This window comes from Chiloscyllium punctatum, chromosome X, assembly GCF_047496795.1.
Source record: "Chiloscyllium punctatum isolate Juve2018m chromosome X, sChiPun1.3, whole genome shotgun sequence".
Lineage (NCBI taxonomy): Eukaryota > Metazoa > Chordata > Chondrichthyes > Orectolobiformes > Hemiscylliidae > Chiloscyllium > Chiloscyllium punctatum.
This window is the reverse complement of record NC_092791.1, coordinates 33,774,735-33,785,680: the sequence shown is the minus strand read 5'-3', so window position 1 is coordinate 33,785,680 and position 10,946 is coordinate 33,774,735. Positions and strand designations below refer to the sequence as shown.

The 10,946-nt window shown below is 51.4% G+C and overlaps 1 protein-coding gene across 1 annotated transcript; it reads left to right on the top strand.

The window, feature by feature from the left end:
• The first annotated feature begins 3,420 nt into the window (after positions 1–3,420).
• Positions 3,421–10,455, top strand: LOC140471314 (homeobox protein Hox-C6a-like). Its single transcript, XM_072567311.1, has 2 exons — positions 3,421–3,977; positions 10,145–10,455. The coding sequence occupies exons 1-2, from the start codon at positions 3,641–3,643 to the stop codon at positions 10,432–10,434; spliced, it is 627 nt and encodes a 208-aa protein (XP_072423412.1). The 5' UTR covers positions 3,421–3,640; the 3' UTR covers positions 10,435–10,455.
• The last annotated feature ends 491 nt before the right edge of the window (positions 10,456–10,946 follow it).

Genomic DNA, 10,946 nt, shown 5'->3' with positions numbered 1-10,946 from the left:
AAAGGCATCTGGATGGGGGGATAGGAACAGGAAGGGTTTAGAGGGAGATGGGCCGAATACTGGGGAATGGGGACTGGATTAGGTTAGGGGTATCTGGGCCAGCACGGATGAGTTGGACTGAAGGGTCTGTTTCTGTGCTGTACGTCTCTATGACTCTATTTCACAAAAACACTCTTGGATACACTTACATGCAGACACATGCAGACACACACTCACACGCACACGCACAGAGGTGCACACTCTCACACATAGAGACACACAGACACACACTCTCACACAGAGGCACACAGACACACACACACAGAGGCACACATACATGGGCACAGACACACAATCTCACACACAGAGACACACACATCACACTCACACACAGACACACACACACCAACACAGACATACACATAGGCACACATACACACACTCTCATACACAAACACAACACAGACACACACAGATATACACACACTCACACACAAACACACACACAGCAAGGCACACACACACTCACTCACACACACAGATACACACACACAGCCACACACAACACACTCACACATACACACACAGCCACGCACAACACACTCACACACAGACTCAAAGGGATGCAATTGTCTCGAGGTATTATCGTTGGACTGGTAATTCAGAGACCAAAATAATGTTCTGGTGAACTGTGTTCAAATCCTGCCGTGGCAGATGGTGCAAACTGAATTTAGTGAAAAGTCAAATCTAGAATTAAGAGTCCTAATGGTGACTGTGGGTCCATTGTCAATTTCAGAAAACCCCATCTGGGTTTTCAGAAACCCCATCCCTACCTGGTCTGGCCTGCACGTGACTCCAGACCACACAGCAATGTGGTTGACTCTTAACTGCCCACAGGGCAATTAGTAATGTGCAATAAATGCTGAGCCCAGCCGGAGACGCCCTCATCCTGTAAATGAACAATAACACCTTCAGGCATTCTCGCACGTGTACACACACACAGAGACATACATGCATGGATATATACACGCACACACACACATACAACAAAACCCCTTACTCACATTTGTTAAACTGCAATAAAGACATCAATCTCTCTCATAGCTGACACCTCTTCAAACCCTTGCATACTCAGTGCACGATTGGGAGCAGCACAATAACTCAGTGGTTAACGTCTGTCTGTATGGAATTTGCATGTTCTCCCCCATCCATCCCCCCCGTGTCTGTGTGGGGTTTCTTTCCACAGTCCAAACATGTAGAGGTTCGGGTGGCATTGGCCGTGCGAAATTGTCCTGTAGTGCCCAGGCATGTGCAGGTTAGGGTGGATTGGCCGTGATAAATTGTCCCGTAGTGCCCACGGATGTGCAGGTTAGGGTGGGATTGGCCGTGCTAAATTGTCCCGTAGTGCCGAGGGATGTGCAGGTTAGGGTGGGATTGGCCGTGCTAAATTGTCCCGTAGTGCCCAGGGATGTGCACGTTAGGGTGGGATTGGCCGTGCTAAATTGTCCTGTAGTTTTCAAGGATGTGCAGGTTAGGGTGGCATTGGCCGTGCTAAATTGTCCCGTAGTGCCCAGGGATGTGCAGGTTAGGGTGGGATTGGCCGTGCTAAATTGTCCCGTAGTGCCCAGGGATGTGCAGGTTAGGGTGGGATTGGCCGTGCTAAATTGTCCCGTAGTGCCCAGGGATGTGCAGGTTAGGGTGGGATTGGCCGTGCTAAATTGTCCCGTAGTGCCAGGGATGTGAAGGTTAGGGTGGATTGACTGTGCTAAATTGTCCCATAGTGTCCAGGGATGTGCAGGTTAGGGTGGATTGGCTGTGCGAAATTGTCCCGTAGTGTCCAGGGATGTGCAGGTTAGGGTGGGATTGGCTGTGTTAAATTGTCCCCATAGTGCCCAGGGATGTGCAGGTTAGGGTGGATTGGCCGTGCTAAATTGTCCCCGTAGTGCCCAGGGATGTGCAGGTTAGTGTGGGATTGGCCGTGCTAAATTGTCCCCGTAGTGCCCAGGGATGTGCAGATTAGGGTGGATTGGCCGTGCTAAATTGTTCCGTAGTGCCCAGGATGTGCAGGTTAGGGTGGGATTGGCCGTGCTAAATTGTCCCGTAGTGTCCAGGGATGTGCAGGTTAGGGTGGGATTGGCCGTGCTAAATTGTCCCTGTCGTGCCCAGGGACGTGCAGGTTAGGGTGGGATTGGCCGTGCTAAATTGTCCCATAGTGCCCAGGGATGAGTAGGTTAGGGTGGGATTGGCCAGGGGAAATGCGAAGTACAGGGATAGGGTAGTGGGAATAGATCTGGATGGAATACTTGGAGGGTCGGTGTGGATGCGATGGGCTGAACAGCCTGATTCCACACCACCGGATTCTTTCTGGATTGATACAGTGTCCAAATATTGTCCACTCTTCCCTGTCTACGTGGCATATGGATTTCCAACATCTGGACACTCATTTGCGGTTGAGAAGGCAACGAGACGGGAGTGAGGAGTGAGGGGTGAAGAGTTAAGAGTGGGGGTGGGATGAAGAGTGGGGCTTAGGGGTGAGGCGTGGGAGTTGAGGGGTGAGGGAGGGGGGTGAAGGATGGGATAGGGATGGCTTGGGAAGGTTGGGGGTGAGAGGGTAGATGGAGGGGAGGGGAGGCTGGAGGGGTGAGGGAGGCTGGTGTGGTGAAGGGGAGGGGTAAGGGGGAGGGGGAAGAGGAGGATGGGGAAGGCTGAGGGGAAGGGTGAGGTTGAGAGGAGAGGAGGGGAGGAAGGGAGATGGCTGAAGGGGAAGGGTGTTGATGGCGGGGTAGAAGGGAGGAAGGGGGAATGGTGTAGGTGAAGGGAGAATTGGGTGTGATGGGGGAATGGGGAGGAGGGGAGGATGGGGGAGCGATGGGGTGTAGGTGGAATGGGAAGGAATGGGGGAATGGTGGGGGTGAGGGGGATGGGGAGGAGGGAGTGTGAGGGGGAATTGGGGGTGAGGGGTATGAGGAGGAGGGGATGCGGGGGGAATTGGGGGTGAGGGGATGAGGGGGAATTGGGGGTGGGGGGATGAGGGGGGAATTGGGGGTGAGGGGGATGAGGGGGGAATTGGGGGTGAGGGGATGAGGGGGGAATTGGGAGAGGAGGGATGGAGAGGAGAGGAGGATGGAGAGGAGGGAGGATGGAGAGGAGAGGAGGGATGAAGAGGAGAGGAGGGATGGAGAGGAGGGGAGGAAGGGTGGGGGGGTGGTGCCAAGGCTGAGGGGGTGGGGTGAGGTGGGGAATGGAGGTTTGTGCTCCTGGGGACGAGATGGAGGGGGTCTGATGGTTGAGGAGAGGGGGCATGGTGCCTTCAAGGGCTGGTTACCCTCCGCCCGTACCAGCCAGGAGGGGAGTCACCGAGCAGGGAGGGAGGGGGCTGCCGTGGCTTGGGCTGAGTGGAGTTGGGTTGAGTTGAGTTGGGTGGAGTTGGGTTGAGTTAAATTGAGTTGGGTTGAGTTAAGTTGAGTTGGGTTGAGGTAAATTGAGTTGGGTGGAGTTGGGTTGAGTTAAGTTGAGTTGGGTTGAGTTGGGTTGAGTTAAGTTAAGTTGAGTTGGGTTGAGGTAAATTGAGTTGGGTGGAGTTGGGTTGAGGTAAATTGAGTTGGGTGGAGTTGGGTTGAGTTGGGTGGAGTTGAGTTCGGTGGGAGGGAGGAACAGCCAAATGAATCTCCCCTTCGCCAGCTCCCGGTCTCTTCCGTGCCCCGCCGGGCGAAGGAGCGCGCCACCCGGCCGCGCATTCCCGGAGCCCGACCCCGACCCCGACCCGGAGCCGGGTCGCCTCTGCCCGGCCGCCTATCCCGCTCCGGCGCAGTGGGGAGCCGCCTTCCCGCTGCCTCCGTTCGCCGGGCCTGCTGCCTACTTGCCCGGGCGCCAGGAGAACGGGCCGAATGGCCGGCTGTACCCCCCGCACAGCCGGTGGGGCAGCGTCCCCGGACCCGGGTACCAGAGGGTCAGCCACCCGGTGTACCCCTGGATGTGCAAACGCAGCTCCCGGGTCGGTGAGTGCACTGTTCCTCGGGGTGTCGGTGGAGGGGGGGAGGAGGAGAGACTGGGTGAGGAAGAGAGCTGCAGGAAAGCGCAGGGAGTTCGGGGGGTGGAGCTGTGGGGGAGAGACTGAGGGACTGACACTTGTCTCTCTCCCTCTCTCAGAGAAATTCACCATCTCTCTTTCTCTCTGTCTCACACGTAAACACACTCATTATCTCTCTCTCTCTATCTCACACAGAAACACACACTTTCACATTCTCTCTATCTCACACAGAAACACACACTGTCTCACTCTCTGTCTATCTCAGTCTGACTATCTCTCTATCTCACACAGAAATTCACGATCTCTCTCCCGATCTCTCACAGAAACACTCTCACATTCATTCTATCTCACACGTATACACACACACTCTCTATCTCAACAGAAACACACACTGTCTCACTCTGTCTATCTCAATCTATCTCCCTATCTCACACAGAAACACACAGCCTCTCTCTCTCTCTGTCTACCTCACACAGCAACACAGTCTCACTCTCTGTCTATCTCAGTCTATCTATCTCACACGTAAACACACACACTCTCTCTCTCTCACTCTGTCTATCTCACACGTAAACACACACACTCTCTCTCTCTCTCTCACTCTGTCTATCTCACACGTAAACACACACTCTCTCTCTCACTCTCTTTGTGCCTATCTCACACAGAAACACACAATGTGTCACTCTGTGTCTATCTCAATCTGACTATCTCTATCTCACACGTAAACACACACACACACTCGCACTCTCTCTCTATCTCACTCAGCCTATCTCCCAGAAATTCACGATCTCTCTCCCGATCTCTCACAGAAACACTCACCTTCTCCCACTCTCTCTCTCTCTATCTCACACAGAAACACACCCACTATCTCTCTCTGTCTAGCTCACCCTGCCTACCTCACACAGAAATTCATATCTCTCTCCCGATCTCACACAGAAACACTCTCACTTCTCTCAGTCTATTTCACACAGAAACACACCCATTATCTCTGTCTCTGTCTCTCTGTCTCTCTGTCTCTCTCTCTCTGTCTCTCTCTCTGTCTCTCTTTTGTCTCTCTCTCTCTCTCTGTCTGTCTCTGTCTCTGTCTCTCTCTCTGTCTGTCTCTCTCTCTCTCTCTCTGTCTACCACACTCTGCCTATCTCACACAGAAATTCACTATCTCTCTCTATCTCACTCAGAAACACACCCACCGTCTCTCTCCCTGTCTACCTCACTACCTCACACAGAAATTCACGAACTCTTGCTCGATCTCACACAGAAACACACTCACTATCTCTCTCCCTCACTCTGTCTCACACAGAAATTCACAATCTCTCTCTCTATCTCACACAAAACATTCTCACTCTCTCTGTCTATCTCACACAGCTATTGACAATGTCTCACTGTCTCACACAGAAACACACTCACTATCTCTCTATCTCTGTCTATCTCACTCTATCTCAGAAATTTGCGATCTCTCTCACACAAAAAAACACATTCAGTATTTCTCACTCTGTCTCACAGAAATTCACGATCTCTATCTCACACAATCACACTCACTATTTCTGTCTCTGTCTCACACAGAAATTCACAATCTCTCTCTCTCGATCTCACACAAAACACCCCCACCATCTCTCTCTCTATCTCACACAGAACATACTCACTCTCTGCCTCTCTCTCTCTCTCTGTCTACCTCACTGTCTATCTCACACAGAAATTCACTCTCACTATCTCACACAGAAACACGCTCACTATCTCTGTATCTATCTCACACAGAGACACACTCACTCTGTCACTCTGTCTTTCACTCTCAATCACACACAGAGATACACTATCTTATTCTCCCTCTATCTCATACAGAGACACACTCACTCTTTCTCTCACACTCTTTCATTCGCTGATTCCCTATCACACAGAGATATGCTCACTACGTCTCTCACGCACAAACAGAAAGACACTCACTCTGTCACTCTTTCTTTCACTCTATCACACGCAGAGATACATACTCTATCTCACTCTCTCTATTTCATACAGAGATACACATACTCTCTTTCTTGAATAGAAACACTCACTATCTCTCAGTCTCTATCTCACAGACATTCATTATCTCTCTCTATCTCAGTCAGAGATACACACTATCTCTCTCAATCGCTGTCTCACAAAGACATATTCTCTGTCACTCTCACTCTCTCTGTCTTAAACAGAAGCATTCACTCTATTTGTGCCTCCCCATCTCCCCCTTAATATCTCTCTATCTCACACAGAGAGACACACACCATCGCTCTCTTTCTCTATCTATCTCACACAGGGACGCCACATCGCTCTCTCTCTGACACAGGCACACTATCTCTCTCTCTCTATCCCCCACACAGAGACACACACTATCTCTTTCACACACACGCACTCTTTCACTCTCTACCTTGCTCACACAGACATAATTTCACACACATGCACACTCTCTTACACTCCCTCATACCTCTCTCACACACTTTCTCTTTCTCTCTCACACACACACACCCCCTTTCTTCCATGCACACTGTCTCACACCCATGCACACACACACACAGATTCTCTCTCACACACACACACATTCACACACTCCTATATGAACACAGGTAAAACACAGAAACTAACCACCTACATGTACAGACAAATCCTTGCATTGCTTCAGAATACAAGAGACTGAGAAACCAGTTACACCAAAAGACTAAACTCAGACAAAACTATGCCGAGAACACCAACTACCTCCTATCTGCACGAGACGTGAGTGTCCCTCACAAGTGTTGATGATTTACTCAGCAAAATGAAAGAACAGCACAGAGCAATGTTGATTCCTGCTCGCCCATCTGCACCATCGCATCTCACCCATTCTGTGTTTTCCAAAACAAATGTGTCCATATCTCCATAAGAGAGGGGATAAGGGAGAGGGAGAGGAAGAGGGAGAGGGAGATGGTGACGGACAGAAATTGTAACTGAATTGGGTTAATCTTTCCTTTCTTGGTCAGAGCATTCAGTGCAGGGGTTGAGAGGTCATACTGCGGCTGAACAGGACATTGATCAGGGCCACTTTTGGAACGTTGTGTTCAATTCTGGTCCTCTTCCTGTCAGAAGGATGTTATAGAGTCATAGAGATGTACAGCATAGAAACAGACCCTTTGGTCCAACCCTTCCATGCCGACCAGATATCCCAACCCTATCTAGTCCCACCTGCCAGCACCCGGCCCATATCCCTCCAAACCCTTCCTATTCTTATACCCATCCAAATGCCTCTTAAATGTTGCAATTGTACCAGCCTCCACCACTTCCTCTGGCAGCTCATTCCATACATGTACCACCCTCTGCGTGAAAAAGTTGCCCCTTAGGTCTCTTTAATATCTTTCCCCCCTCACCCTAAACCTATGCCCCTCTAGTTCTGGACTCCCCGACCACAGGGAAAAGACTTTGCCTATTTACCCTATCCATGCCCCCTCATAATTTTGTAAACCTCTATAAGGTCACCCCTCAGCCTCCGACGCTCCCGGGAAAACTGCCCCAGCCTGTTCAGCCTCTCCCTGTAGCTCAAATCCTCCAACCCTGGCAACATCCTTGTAAATCTTTTCTGAACCCTTTCAAGTTTCACAACATCTTTCCGATAGGAAGGAGACCAGAATTGCATGCAATATTCCAACAGTGGCCCCTAACCAATGTCCTGTACAGCCACAACATGATGTCCCAACTCCTGTACTCAATACTCTGACCAATAAAGGAAAGCATACCCAACGCCTCCTTCACTATCCTATCGACCTGAGACTCCACTTTCAAGGAGCTATGAACCTGCACTCCAAGGTCTCTCTGTTCAGCAACACTCCCTAGGACCTTACCATTAAGTGTATAAGTCCTGCTAAGATTTGCTTTCCCAAAATGCAGCCCCTCATATTTATCTGAATTAAACTCCATCTGCCACTCCTCAACCCAATGGCCCATCTGGTCCAGATCCTGTTGTAATCTGAGGTAACCCTCTTCATTGTCCACTACACCCTCCAATTCTGGGGTCATCTGCAAACTTACTAACTGTACCTCTTATGCTCGCATCCAAAAGACAAAAAGTAGAGGACCCTTGTGGCACTCCACTGGTCACAGGCCTCCAGTCTGAAAAACAACCCTCCACCACCACCCTCTGTCTTCTACCTTTGAAACTCGAAAGGATTCAGAAAAGATTTACAAGGATGTTGCTAGGGTTGGAGGGTTTGAGCTACAGGGAGAGGCTGAACAGGCTGGGGCTGTTTTCCCTGGAGCGTCGGAGGCTGAGAGGTGACCTTATAGAGGTTTATAACATCAGGAGGGTCATGGATAGGGTAAATAGACAAGGTCTTTTCCCCCTGGGGTGGGGGCATCCAGAACTAGAGGGCATAGGTTGAGGGTAAAAGTGACCCGAGGGGCAACTTTTTCCCCAGAGGGTGGTGCGTGTGTGGGAGGAGCTGCCAGAGGACGTGTTGGGGGCTGGTACAATGACAACATTTAAAAGGCATCTGGATGGGGACAGGAACAGGAAGGGTTTAGAGGGAGATGGGGCCAAGTGCTGGGGAATGGGGACTGGATTAGGTTAAGATATCTGGGTCAGCACGGATGAGTTGGGCCAAAGAGTCTGTTTCTATGCTGTACGTCTATATCACTCTGACTCAAGAGATAAAAGCTGTTTATTTGATTCACATTAATATCGTGAAGAATTAAAACTTGCCTAAATGTGAATTAAATATTTGTTTCTCCCTATATATATCTCCCACTCTCTTTCTGTTCCTCCCTCTTTCTCTCTCTCTCTCTCTCTCTTCCTTTCTCTTTTTTCCTCTCTCATCCTTCATTATTTCTCCCCTACTTTCTCTTTCTCTCTCTCCTTTCTCTTTCTCTTCCTTCCATTCTCTCTCTTCCCTCCCTTTCTCTCTCTCACTTCATCCTCCTTTCTCTCTCCCTTTCTTCTCCCTTATCTCTGCATCTCTCCTGCTCGCTCTCCCTCACTGCCTTTCTCGCTGTCTCTAACTCTTGCTCACTTGCTCTCTCCCTTTCTCCCTCTTTTTCTCTCTATTTCTCTCTCTGTCCCTCTTTCTCACTCTCTCCCTCCTTCTCTCTCGCTTTCCCTCACCTCCCTCTTTCTCTCTGCCTCTCTCTTCCTCTTTCTTTCTCGCTCCTTCTCTCTCTCTCTCCCTCCCTCTTTCTCTCTCCTTCTGTCTTTCTCTCAACCTTGCAACTTCCCTCTCTCTATCTCTGCCCTCCTCCATCCTTCTGTCTGCCTCTCTCTCTCCCTCTTTTTCCCACCTTCTCTCTCCATCTCTCTTCCTCTTTCTTTGTCTCTCCACTCTCTCCTTCCTCCCTCCCTTTCTCTGTCCCTCCCTCTTTCTCTCTTTCTCCCCTCCTCCCCTTTCTCTCTGCCTCTCTCTCCCTCCCTCTTTTTCCCACCTTCACTCTCCATCTCTCTCTCTTTCTCTCTCCCTTTCTCTCTATCCCCCTCACCTGTCACTCACCTTTTCTCTCTCCCAATCCCTCTCTGCTTCTGTCTCTCTCCTTTCTCTGTCCCTCTATCTTCTCCCTCTTTCCCTCTCACCACCCTCCCACCTTCTCCGTCCCCCCCCCTCTGTCTCCATCTCTGCCCCCTCTCCCTCCCACCTTCTCTGTCTCTCCATCTTCTCCCTCTTTCTCTCTCTCTACCCCCACCTTCTCTCCCTCTCTCCTTTCTCTGTCTCTCATCTTCTCCCTCTTTCTCTCTCTCTCACTCTCTCTCTCTCTACTCCCACCTTCTCTCTCTCTGTCTCTCTCCTTTCTCTGTCTTTCCATCTTCTCCCTCTTTCTCTCTCTCTCTCTCTCTCCTTCCCCCAACCTTCTCTCTCTCTCTGTCTCTCTCCTTTCTCTCTCTCTCTCTCCATCTTCTCCCTCTTTCTGTCTTTCTCTCTTCCCCCCCATCTTCTGTCTCTCTGTCTCTCTCCTTTCTCTCTCTCTCCATCTTCTCCCTCTTTCTCTCTCTCACTCTCTCACTCTCTCTCTCTCTCTCTCTCTCTACCCCCACCTTCTCTCCCTCTCTGTCTCTCTCTCTCTCTCCTCTCTCTCTGTCTCTCTCTCTCTCCTCTCTCTCTCTCTCCCTCTTTGTGCCCCCACACCCCACCCCCACTCGCCCTGCCTCAATCTCGCCAGGATGTGGCTACGGGACGGGAAAACGCAGTCGCCGCCAGGTTTACTCCCGGCACCAGACCCTGGAGTTGGAGAAGGAGTTCCACTTCAGCCGCTTCCTGACCCGCCGGCGCCGACTTGAGATAGCCACCGCCCTGTCCCTGACCGATCGCCAGGTCAAGGTCTGGTTTCAGAACCGGCGCATGAAGTGCAAGAGGGAGGGCAACTGGGGCAAGGCAGCAACACCAGCCAGGAGCCCAGTGCCGACTGGTGGTGGCTGGCACAATGAAGAGGAGACCGGGGTGAAGGAATGAGCACTCCACCCTCAACTCACCCCCCCCCCCCCCCACCACCCCCATGAGAGGAAGTGCCCACCCTCACTCCAACCCCCTGCCACCAAAGCATTCCCTCCTTCCTCCCCCTCCCCCCCCCCCCTTCCCAACTCACCTCCACCAATCAATTGAGGGAGCAGCTCACCTTCCCCGGGCTGGTCAGCCCTCCCCCCCCCCCCCCCCACCTCAGGACTCGATCTTCGTCCAGTCCTGAGGCAGGGTCAATACACAAAAGGGAAACCTTTCTGCCCCGCTGGCTCTGTGATCGCCCAGCCTCCTGCCGGTCTCCACTGGATTACAGCGTCCGCTTTTCCCCGTCTCTGGATCGCTCTCCCCTTTCACGTTTCATCCATTCACACCAGCGGGGAATCCCGACCGGCTGGAAGCAGGCCATTCGGCCCATCAAGTCCACACCCATCCACTGAAAAGCATCCCACTCAGAGCAAGTCCCCACCCTATTCCCTGCATGACCCATTGGTCAATCCCACCCTAAC